Source organism: Limulus polyphemus, unplaced genomic scaffold (assembly GCF_000517525.1).
Source record: "Limulus polyphemus unplaced genomic scaffold, Limulus_polyphemus-2.1.2 Scaffold89, whole genome shotgun sequence".
In the NCBI taxonomy this organism is placed as follows: Eukaryota; Metazoa; Arthropoda; class Merostomata; order Xiphosura; family Limulidae; genus Limulus; species Limulus polyphemus.
This window is the reverse complement of record NW_013665699.1, coordinates 303,729-315,351: the sequence shown is the minus strand read 5'-3', so window position 1 is coordinate 315,351 and position 11,623 is coordinate 303,729. Positions and strand designations below refer to the sequence as shown.

The window sequence follows — 11,623 nt, the reverse complement described above, 5'->3', positions numbered from 1 at the left end:
ATTATAACTACAAGTGATCAGTAATTTTCAACATGGTTTTTAGAATCAGCATCATCAAATTATTCAGAAACAGTTGTATGTTTTCTAGTAGAATAGAAAACTTTGTTTTTGTTGCCCAATGTAATCCCAAAGTATCATAATTCCTTAGAGAATTACTAGTTAAGCACCCAGTTATGGATTTTCAGCTTTTAGTGTATTTATCAACCAGTTAAAAATACATTTATGATAAAATGTTTTTTAATCTCAGTATTTGTAATTCAATAATGACAGTATATGCTTCAAGAATAAACTTTTATGTTTAAAAAATTTAAATGCTCAATTCTGAAACGCATTGAATTCAGAAATTATTATAATTAAGCTATCATGTTTTAACTGCATAATAAAACCATTTATATATATACTTATGATAATATATGTATCTTTTAATTGAAATACACATTTTGAATTTTATTTAATGCAGCACCAAATAAGTTCATTCAGCACCAGGCTAAGAATACAAATTTTCAAATGTATCAAAGTTTATATACATGAGATAAAATGTACTTTAATATCATATAAAAATAATTGATTGTCTTCTCATTATTAATTTTAGCTAATAAATCATTGATATATTAATTTTATACTCTTACAAAATTTTGAATCAACCCACTAAGTGTTTGAAATGATTTTTTTTTTTATGAAGCCAGTGGAAATTATACGAAGTTTTAAACTTTTAGCAAATAATTTTTTCTCCATAAAAAAAAAGGAAAAGTTTGCCTAAAGAGTGCAAAAACTTGATAGCCATCAAGTATTTAAAGATTTAGCACTTCTGTTTTGTTAACCTGATCCATATATTAACACTACCATAGCCATAGCTATGTTGAGTCATGATGGTTCAACTCAACAAGTCAAATACTGGATTAATTTTCATGAGGCACTGTCCAAAGTTAACTCTTACTTCTTAAAAGGTCCGAGTACCCCTGGAACTTTTTATTTTGTGGTGCTATATTTATCTGTCTTGATGAGATCTCACAGATATTTCAATATAATTAACATCACAATAAAACTGATGACAGTTCAGAGTAACTATTTAAGAGGTAAAACTTTATACCTAAAAGATATATATATGTATAATAGGAACTTGAAGACTTTCAGATAATGACACTAAACATATAACCCGAAGACACTTCATTAGCTTCACCGAAACAATAATGGAGATTGCATATTATTATTAAAACAGCTAAATTAATTTCTGCTACTTTTTATTTTACTACATTTTATATTTCGTTCAATTGCAGTAAATTATCATTTATAAGAATACAGAATTAAATTCAAAATGAATACTCTAAAATGTACAAAAACACTACTACACAAAGCTGTGCTTCAAGTTTTAAATTTATTCTTTTATTCAAGTTAAAAATAATTATTACATTACATTCGTTGCTCAAAAAAACTACCAGAATTTTTAATTTTATGAATACTTCTGTATACAAAAATTTTGATGTGGTCTCAACTATAAATCAAAATGTTTTCTCTAATTTTTCAATTTAGTTCGTAAATAACATTTTAATTTTAAACCTCTTTAAGGTAGTAAGTAATTAAATACTTAGTTACTCTGTATTACTGAATATTTTTTTATAAGCTGCACTGATAGATAAAAGATTATTTTTTATGTTGCCAATGGTACATTCTGTGACAGATGAAAAGAATTTGATGTGATTTATACAATGATAGGTTTAACATGGGTTAATAATCACTTTTTGTGTAGTAGATTTTGCAGTCAATCTCATAACAATTGGACAATATATGCCCTATCTTTACTCAGTAAATCTTGCTTCATATGGTGACAGGTTTTCTGTTGAATGTTGAGTAAGCTCATGAAATGATTTTGAGGTACCTGCAAATAATAAAAATAGAATTACAATCATATAAAACACTAAAAAGAAGCATTTGTAATGGAACCCTAAATCTTTACAAACTATCTGAGGTCTGACATGGGTAACACGATTGACATGTATTTGTAATGGAACCCTAAATCTTTACATACTATCTGAACATGTCAATCGTATTACCCATGTCAGACCTCAGATAGTTTGTAAAGATTTAGGGTTCCATTACAAATACATGTCAATCGTATTACCCATGTCAGACCTCAGATAGTATGTAAAGATTTAGGGTTCCATTACAAATACATGTCAATTGTGTTACCCATGGCATTACAACTTGCATCTTTGCTGACAACAGTCAATCAGTACAAAAAAAAAAAATATTTTTTAAGATGTGATCAATCTTCTGAAAGATATTATGTATAAACACTTTTTCAGTTTATACATCTTGTAAATGATAGTCATTTTAGAAAATCCTACTAAATAAATCTGACTGATGTCTATTTATGGTCACTATAGAATAGCGTATACAAAAATAAAGTGTCTGTAATCACTTCATCATTAATAAAAACTATTTACAATGCATAAAAAATCCCCAATCACTATGTGGAACATACTGAGCATTGAACTACATGAATATGCCAACAAGCATACATAGTAAGACACCACTTTGAAATTGGTTTCATGAACAAAGGCTATTGCTATTACTGAAAATGTTTTGACCACCTCCCCACAAAGTTATTAAACCACTATTATGCAAATCACTAAAGACTATTAAAGTTAGCAGTGCACTATTTGTTGAAAAGCCAAGATTTGATTTATCACATGTCTAATTAAGTGGTGCAACTTTTCCCTTCCAAAACTGTGTTATTGGCTAAATATTTACACAAATATAAAAAGTGGAAAGATATTTGCCTTCTAACAGTCCTGTACACAAACTTTGTTCATGTTTCTGGAATGACAACAGCGATTCAGTTAAGGATCCTTCTGTTAGTAAAGGACTACTGGCTTCCACTTCTTTTCCAATTACAGAATAGGGTGATGTATTTCGTATTGATTTCATTTCCAAAACGTTTGGAGGTACAGATGATCTTTCCCTATGGGAATTACAAGGAGCAGAAGTGAAGTGATCCTCTGCCACACTGTCCTGAGTAATGTCAAAATCTTTTTCACTTGTTTGGGTCCTGTGGAGGTCATTGTCTTGTCTTCCACATGTAATGGTACTCAGATCTGAACCTAAAAGTGTTAAATCTGGTTCTTCTATAATACCTTTTTCCTGAAAAACAACAACAACAAATTATGTGTATATATTCTTAAGTACAAATTCTTCCAATGAGTTACTGTTCTTAAAACTAGTTAAAATCGACTAGGGAATGATTAAATTTTTAAAACAAGTTCTTTATTACTTTCATGTTCTAAGAACAGTTGATGTTTTTTAGCCTAGAACTATGCAATAATTACTGCCACTGTAAATATACATGTTACACTGTATCTTAGCTGCTAAGTACTATTTGATTTATAGTTTTAGTAATACGAAGTAATCACTATGTTAAAGATCTTTGTAATTACATACAATTTTTTACCACACTTTCAAGGTTACAGAATAGTAAACTGTATCACTATCTTCATTCTCACAGGGCACAACATAAATTCTTGGATACTAGTTATAATGATAAGTCTGGTATGGCCTGGTGGTTAGTGTTTGACTCTCAATCTGCAGGTTGCGGGTTCAAATGCCAAATAATAAACATGCAGACACTTTCAGTGTGGGGTGGTGTTATAATGTTAAGGTCTATCCCACTTTTCATTGGCAAAAGAGTATCCCAAGAGTTGGTGGTGGTTGGTGTTGACTAACTGTTTTCCTTCTAGCTTTTCACTACTAAATTAGGGATGGTTATTTGGAGAGAAGATAGGCACAGCCCAAGGATCACCAGTGATGCATTAACATATAAGGTACTCCAGTCATATGTGATCTTGGGACTCAACAACAACAACAACAAACACACACTCCATTCTGATCATGTAAGTACAACTACAATTGCATGTAAGGCAGCACACTAAAGTTTGAAAAGTTGATGTATAGATAAGTAGATGCATTTGGAAATTTAAATATAAATGTTGATTTGCAGTTCTCAATTATAGGAATTTTCTCTAGTAGCTTTACCCATGAAAAAGTTTTTTAAAAACCATATTTTTATAATAATAATAAACACATATAAAACTAACTAATCTTGGCTTTGACAGTGCGAGTCAAAACCCTAAAAATATGCAATGGCAGTTTTCAAAGGGATATAAATATACTGCTCATAACATATCCCTATATAAAAATAACTTTTTTTGTGCTTACAATTACTCTTAACTCCTTTGACAAACAGGGAGTTTGTATCTCCAGGAACCAAAGGAAAAATTGGGAAATTTGACAAAATACTTAAAAGTATTTGATTTATTTTATATTTTATTGAAGAACAACCCATATATCACTGAATTTAGTGTGAAAAACTTATAAAAGTCCATATGGCCACTGAGAAGAAAGATGTACTTAGTATGGTGAAGCAAGGGGGTTAATATGCTCACAACGTATCTGACATCACTAACCATTAGGAGGAAAACATCAAAATATTAATTTTGATATAAATATAACAGAAACTTCATGATTCTTCTGACATACATAATCCATTACCTATATACAAAATTAGCTGTATGATACTAAAAAATAAATGTTTTTTTTTATGCCTAGCAGGATGGAGAAAATAAGGGTAATGAAAGCAATATCATCACCATCTGCCTATTTCTAAGAGCTAGTTCTGAAAAAAAAACCACCTTTTGTAACATGTTGTTGTGGTACTTGTAGGAGTAACTTCCTCGACAGCCTTAATTCTTTTCATAGCACCACGATTGTAAACAATTTTAAATTAAATGCTTCTAATTGGTTTTTTATGTTAATTATAACTAATGGCGAACAATGTTTGATTACCAAACATTACCAGAATTGTATCTGGAATAACTTACTTCATTTTATCATTTCTTTAATTGTGTTTTAAATTCACTAGATTTAACTTTGGCAACCATTTGAATTATTTTCCTCTAAATTAACTACTTTTAATTTTGGATTAAGCAAATGTTGCTTTTGATAGATTTTGTATTATTTTTTTTATTTTAATATACAATGGACAATGTGTGCTGTGCCTACCATGTGTATTGAAACTCAGGTTTTAGTATTATAAGCCTGCAGACTTGCTGTTCAGCCACTGGTGAGTTTGATAACTCTAGTTGCAGTTACACACACAGACACAATGCTATAATCTTTAGTATATACATTATCACATACCTGATCTAACTCCGACAAATATTTTACTGGTGTTGACTGAGAAACAATTTTGCCTGCAATTGATGAATCTTTCTTTATCCACTCTGAGCTACTGAAAATATAATAACATTATAAATAAGCACCAATGCCACACTGAAAAATAACAGATTATGATAATTATCTAAGGGCTCCAAACATATAAACTAATAATCAAGATATGACTTGTACCTATTCCTTGTAGGCTCAACTCTAACAATTTACAAACATTTTGAATGATTCTGAAGCTATATCAACTTACTTACAATTAATCAACTGAAAATAAAACATTTTTTAGCATCATTTCCCCACTCCAGCTTTCCATTGCATTTGATACAATTTCTCCACTTTTATTTCTATGACATGTGTTTGCATTCTTCTAATCATAACAAGGCTAGAAAGGTTCTTTTTTCTTTCAAAAATACACACATTCCTTTAATATTTTTGAAGGAGACTTAATATAGTACTCACCCAATACTACTGATGCTGTCAACAGGACTTGACACAGTTCTCCTAGATGTAGCCTGTTGTAAAAGCTCAGCCCATGTCTCGGTAGTAGTGACAGGATACTTGGCCTGGTTGTAAGCAAGTCTTTCTGTCTGACCCTCTTGCTGTGGGGGTCTCATCTTTATACTTGAATGTGAGGTATTAGAAGTGTCACACACCTGAGGTGTCAGAGGTCTGAAAACAAGTGAACTCTCTCCACTCTTGCTGCTACGAAATGACTCGGCCCATGTCTCTGTAGTAGTGACAGGATATTTGGCCTGGTTGTTAGCAAGTCTTTCTGTCTGACCCTCTTGCTGTGGGGGTCTCATCTTTATACTTGAATGTGAGGTATTAGAAGTGACACATAACTGAGGTGTCAGAGGTCTGAAAACCAGTGAACTCTCTCTACCCTTGCTGCTACGATATGACTCAGCCCATGTCACAGTAGTAGTGACAGGATATTTGGCCTGGTTGTAAGCAAGTCTTTCTGTCTGACCCTCTTGCTGTGGGGGTCTCATCTTTATATTTGAATGTGAGGTATTAGAAGTGACACACACCTGAGGTGTTAGAGGTCTGAAAACCATTGAACTTTCTCCACCCTTGCTGCTGCTAAATGATTTACTGGGTGTTATTGGATATTGGGAAGGGGATGAAGCAAAGGAGCTTAGATGTTCTTCTTTTTCACTCAGAGCATGAGTAGTTAGGGTACAGGGTTTATCACAAGTCTTACACACCTGAGGTGTCAGAGGTCTGAAAACCATTGAACTTTCTCCACCCTTGTTGCTGCTAAATGATTTACTGGGTGTTATTGGATATTGGGAAGGGGATGAAGCAAAGGAGCTTAGATGTTCTTTCTTTTACTCAGAGTATGAGTGGTTAGGGTAGAGGAGTTATCACAAGTGACACACACCTGAGGTGTCAGATGTGTAAAAAACCTTGAACTTTCTCCACCCTTGCTGCTAAATGATTTACTGGGTGTTATTGGATATTGGGAAGGTGATGAAGCAAAGGAGCTTGGATGTTCTTCGCTTTCATCCAGTGTTTGAGCACTTTGGCTACAAGAATCTGTCTTACGACCTCTCAGTAAATTGTCAAGTGGAATAGCTAGTTTCAAGTCACCCAAACCTGTTTGTTAGAAATTCAATTTTATTTTAATATTATTCACAGATTGAAAACTGAGATAGTGTGAAAAATTACAAGTTTACACAACATAGTTACTAAATTAACACAATGAATGCAAAGTCTTTAAATTTCTGAAGACTTCCAAGCAGTCAGCTTCTAAATATATTCAAGAATTCCCCTCCCCCAATAGCAGGATGTGATTAAACTTTCTAGTTCCATGCAAGTTTTGTTAATTTTTTGTTGAAGCAAAAGGCTACAGAATGGGCTACCCATGCTTTACCTACTACAGGTATCAAAACCAAACTTATATCATTGTAAACTCTCAGACTTGACATCAAGACACTAAAGGAGGAGGGCTGGGAGGAGATATGTCAACCACATTATATATGTTATATCCCACAGTGATTACAAAGCCCTTTCCCAGTACCAGAACTCTTAAAACTGGATGGGATGTCACCCTTCTAGGCAGAATCATATTTGGTTTATGTCAAATGTTTGTTCTAAGAAAACTAACAAGTACTGTCTTCATATTCAATATGATGCTTATTTCTTATTTAAATTCGTACCACATCTACTTCCCCAGGCTGATAATTGTTGCCATTTTCAAGTTTCAATTCTTTAGCTATCAACTGTTTTGAACTTAGGCTCTGGACAACTATGAACTAACTGGTTGCTTTCTATATAAAGAATAGATTGGAACTATCGTTTGAGACCTTTAAAGAAAGAAAAAAAGGGCTTTGTTTCTTAAATCATATTTGCCAAATTCATAAAATTCACATTTGAACCATGCCACAAACTTGCATTTGGTTTTTCCAACAATCACTCTGTTTTTATTTACACTAATCTAATTACTTTGTATCCATGTAAATCATATTAAATTCCTTCATCACAAAGTGACCTGTGAGCTCAAAGCTTAACAAAATCACAAACAAGCAGTAACTGTTGCAGCAAGAAAAATTTAAAATCATGTTTAATGTAGCTAACCGCAACTGTTTCCCTGTGAGATTCAAACATATGAGAAAATAATAAAGATGTAATCTTACAAGAGAAATAATTACTCACTTTCCATTATTTATTAGTAATTTTCCTACATGTATTATAATATTGGTAGTAATTTCTGAAAAACCATGCTTCTTATACTAAGGAATGAGTACTTTATATTAAAAAAATTTGAATAAGCAAATCAAAATACATGTGAGAGCCACAGCCAATACAAAGTTGTAGAAAAACATCATGTATGAGAACTACATTTCAACATTGTTTGGTGTTTCTTAGATAGTGTGATGCCACCAAAAATTGATCACATTTAAAAAGGGTATGTAACAATCTTTTCCTACACAAGATATTAATAAAGTTATATCACAAAATTATGACCAGATCTACTATTTAAAATTTTGAAGACAAAGATATTCCTTGTACTTAATTGCATTGGAAAACAAAGAAGTATGGATCAACTTGGGGCACCTGGATCATTCAGAAAGAGACCTACAACAAGTCATACCCTAGCCATAGTCAACAAAGTGTATCATCTTGAAAAATTAAGAATCCATGAACACAAAGGTCAATGACAAACTGTCCAAGTGTCCCAGGCAACAGTATAGGACACAATCAAGAGCAATGGTCATCTGGAAAAGCTAAACAAGTAACATGCACACAAGTTGCTTCCAAGAAATATCCACTCAACCATAGGGTACTTAAAGTATTTGGAAAATGAAAGGGACACTGGAGTAAAAAAAGAAGACATCCTTGTATGTCTTATAGAAAAAACCCGAAGGAACAGGGATGTACTTTGGATATTAAAAGCTTTATGACAGAGCCTTTTGCAATGGAAACTGCAATGCAGGGCTATCAGACAGAACATAAACACAAGTGGCAACATAGAAGATGCATGTGGTGAGGCTCTAAAATTGTTTTAGTGTAAAAGAGTTGTTGGTAGTAGTTCAACTTTATCTTTATCTTTAAGGCTTGGATGAATTTGTGAGCTAAAACTAACACTTGAACTTAAATAAAAATTCTATTTAATCATAATCTAGTAAAACATTAGTATAATACTATCATGTAACATTTGGTAGTCTGCAGAATTTTTCATATAATACTGTAAATTTTTTAATGATAATAAATTCAGACATTTATGTTTTAAAGTTAACTACACTGATGGTCAAAAGTATTTTACATAACTCTTAAGACAAAATATTAAACATCATATTAGTTCAAGGATATGTCATGGGTTGAAATGAGTGGTAATATCATTATTAAACCCATACAATCTAAAAAAAAAGTTGTTAGAATTTTTTTTTAATTAACTGCAATAAACTTTTGACTACCAAAACTTGTTAACTTATTACAGACTACTAAAATTAGTTTCAATTGGAAATCAAGAATATTATGAAACATACAACTACTCTCCCACAAACCTAATGAAGACTTCAGAATATAGTCATAAGCTTAAATTTATATTTCTTTTTCATGTCATGTAGGGCCCAGAAAAGGTTGAAGAAAAATCAAAGAGTGAAGATTCATTCACAACCAAAAAAAGTTTAAATGAAATTGAAGGTAACTTTTCTAAATGTATCCAAGTTTCATGAGATGTTGTCTGTTCTTGTTTTGATTTTAAAATGAGTCTATTCAGTGTTCTCCACATATCAGTTATGTTATTCAACCTATAAATCTACTTTAAATCATTTTAACAATGGAAACATACTAAATAATTAAGTTTTAGTGCTAGAAATATATTGAATATAATGTTTTCATGCATTCTTTCAAGACTTTCCACTAACCAGTTATAAAAGTTTTTACAGATGAAAATTTTACAATGCTTTCTGCCTAGTACCACGACTGAATTTATTTTGCGGAATAACTGAATAATATCAAGGTACATGACAGACTTTGTGATAAAGCTTACTTTAGTTCTTATAACAAAGAGTAAACATATGAATGATTGAAAAACAGGGGTAACATACCAGAAAAGATGAATCTAAAGGTCCTGTCTCGAGGGTGGAAATGGATGAGGAGTCTTGAGAATCATATAGAAAAACAGATGAGTATTTTCCTGGACTTAATCTTATATATGAGCTTGAGGGAGTATCAACTTCCAAAATGGTACTTAATTCATGAGGCTCAAGATTTTCCCCAAGAGGTACTCGACTAATTGTGGGAGGAGGGCGATGTCTTTCATAAGCCGCATCCAAGAGGCTAGATCTCGCCAGGGCATCAAGACATTCCAATATTCCAATTTCATGTGATTCTAAACCTTCACCATTAGTTTGAGTACAAACGTCTACATCTCTGGAAAGTGCTGGTGCACTTGTTACAATAATAGAGCCTGTAGTCTCTTTCTGATCCTCTGGAACTGAAGAATCAGTTGAAAGAAATTCTGTTTCTTTTTGAGGTTCCATTTTTTGTGTTTTATCCATCGCACTAGGTTTAGATTCAGATGTCAAAGGTGATATACTTTTCTCAGAGACCTCACAGGTAGTGGATATGGTGGTATCAAATAAAGAAGAATAACCAGTTTCTTGTGAGACACTGAAAGTGTTAACCCTTTCAATGTACAGGTGTTTCACTTTACTCGTCTGTTTGTTGTCTTCTTTAAACACCATGGCTGCATATTCATTTGAATCTGAAGTACAGAGATAAGTGTCAACTGTTTTAGGAATAGTATTCAAATCTCCTCCTCTTTCATCCAATTTTTTATCTGCATTTGCTGTGGGAAATGTACTGTTTTTTGTAGTATCAGTTGAACTAATGCTAATCAAAGGAGGACTGTCAGTTCTTTGTGGAGAAGGAAACCTATGGTGTGTGGGAGCTTCTTTTTCATGATCTGCACTATCGTGAGAATCACCAGTACTCTCTCCAAGGTCTGTTGGAATACTAAAATACTTGGATGCAAGCTTTCGAATATACTCTTTTTTAAGGTTAAGTAAAGAGTCTGGATCATCTAATGCAGGAAATAAGCGTTCTTTATAAACAAATGATTTTCTAGAATCTGTTTGTGCTTTTTTATTTTTGTTTGATTCTGAAAGTCTATTTGAGTCAGATATATCTTTAGAAGAACCAAACGTAACATTTTTCTCAGATGAATCTGACTTACTGTTAATGATGGAAATTCTTTCTTCTGAGTTAGATAACTGTTCTTGAGAATGCATTTTCTTTTCAAAGAAATCATCTGGAATTTCCTTCAGGTTGATATCTGGCATCCCATAACCTTCTGGAAGAGACATATAACTGGTTTCAGAGCTAACAGGTGACTCTGTTTTACCTGAAAACTTTTTTGTTTTTTACGTTTTGTTTTTTGTGTAAGCAGTATTTCATCAGTCAAATCACTTTCACTGCTGGTTGTTGTAGTAATTCTAATAGGAGATATTTTATCATAATTCATCTTATGTAGCTCTTTTTTTGGCTCTTCACTCACACTTTGAAATTTTGGAGTGATTTTTTCAGGAAAATCAGCAGATATTATGCTTGGTTTATTTTTCTCACTGTTCACGGCAGTTTCGACATTAACGGAAGGTACTGGTATGCTGTCACGTTGTTTTGGTGATGATTTTACCTTCTGTTTTACAGTAACAGTCTGATCCTGTAGTCCAGGAGCTTCCGTTTTTGTTGTTTGTTTGTTACTTTCAACATTAACAGGAGGGAAGTGGAGAACTTTGGTTTTAAACTTTGTTGGTTGAGTTCCCTTTACCAAGTCATTGCTCTTCACAATACGGTGGGTAGAATCAACTATAAGTTTATCATCTTCTTTTGTTGTTTTTATGAAACTAAAAAAAAACAAAAAAAACAAAATATGTATATATATATATATATA

At 32.4% G+C, this 11,623-nt stretch overlaps 2 protein-coding genes across 5 annotated transcripts in view; both read right to left on the bottom strand.

The window, feature by feature from the left end:
- Window positions 1-613: 613 nt before the first annotated feature.
- On the bottom strand, window positions 614-6,880 carry LOC111088195. 3 transcript variants are annotated; one of them, XM_022397513.1, is made up of 5 exons: window positions 6,429-6,880; window positions 5,680-5,873; window positions 5,194-5,284; window positions 2,781-3,141; window positions 614-1,876 (listed from the first exon to the last, which is right to left on the bottom strand). In XM_022397513.1, exons 1-5 carry the CDS (start codon window positions 6,453-6,455, stop codon window positions 1,797-1,799), a joined length of 753 nt encoding a protein of 250 aa, XP_022253221.1. In that variant the 5' UTR covers window positions 6,456-6,880; the 3' UTR covers window positions 614-1,796. The 3 variants fall into 3 exon arrangements, with proteins under 3 accessions (XP_022253221.1, XP_022253216.1, XP_022253208.1); XM_022397508.1 differs by having other exon boundaries at window positions 5,194-5,281; window positions 5,680-6,876; XM_022397500.1 differs by having other exon boundaries at window positions 5,680-6,875.
- Window positions 6,881-10,970: 4,090 nt separating this feature from the next.
- The window catches only part of LOC106468516 (centrosomal protein of 295 kDa-like), a 28,001-nt gene continuing 27,348 nt past the window's right edge, over window positions 10,971-11,623 (bottom strand). For both annotated transcript variants that reach the window (XM_022397657.1, XM_022397665.1), the window contains exon 13: window positions 10,971-11,576. In XM_022397657.1, the coding sequence (XP_022253365.1) occupies window positions 10,994-11,576 (583 nt within the window). In that variant the 3' untranslated portion in view covers window positions 10,971-10,993. The remainder of the gene's footprint in view (window positions 11,577-11,623) is intronic.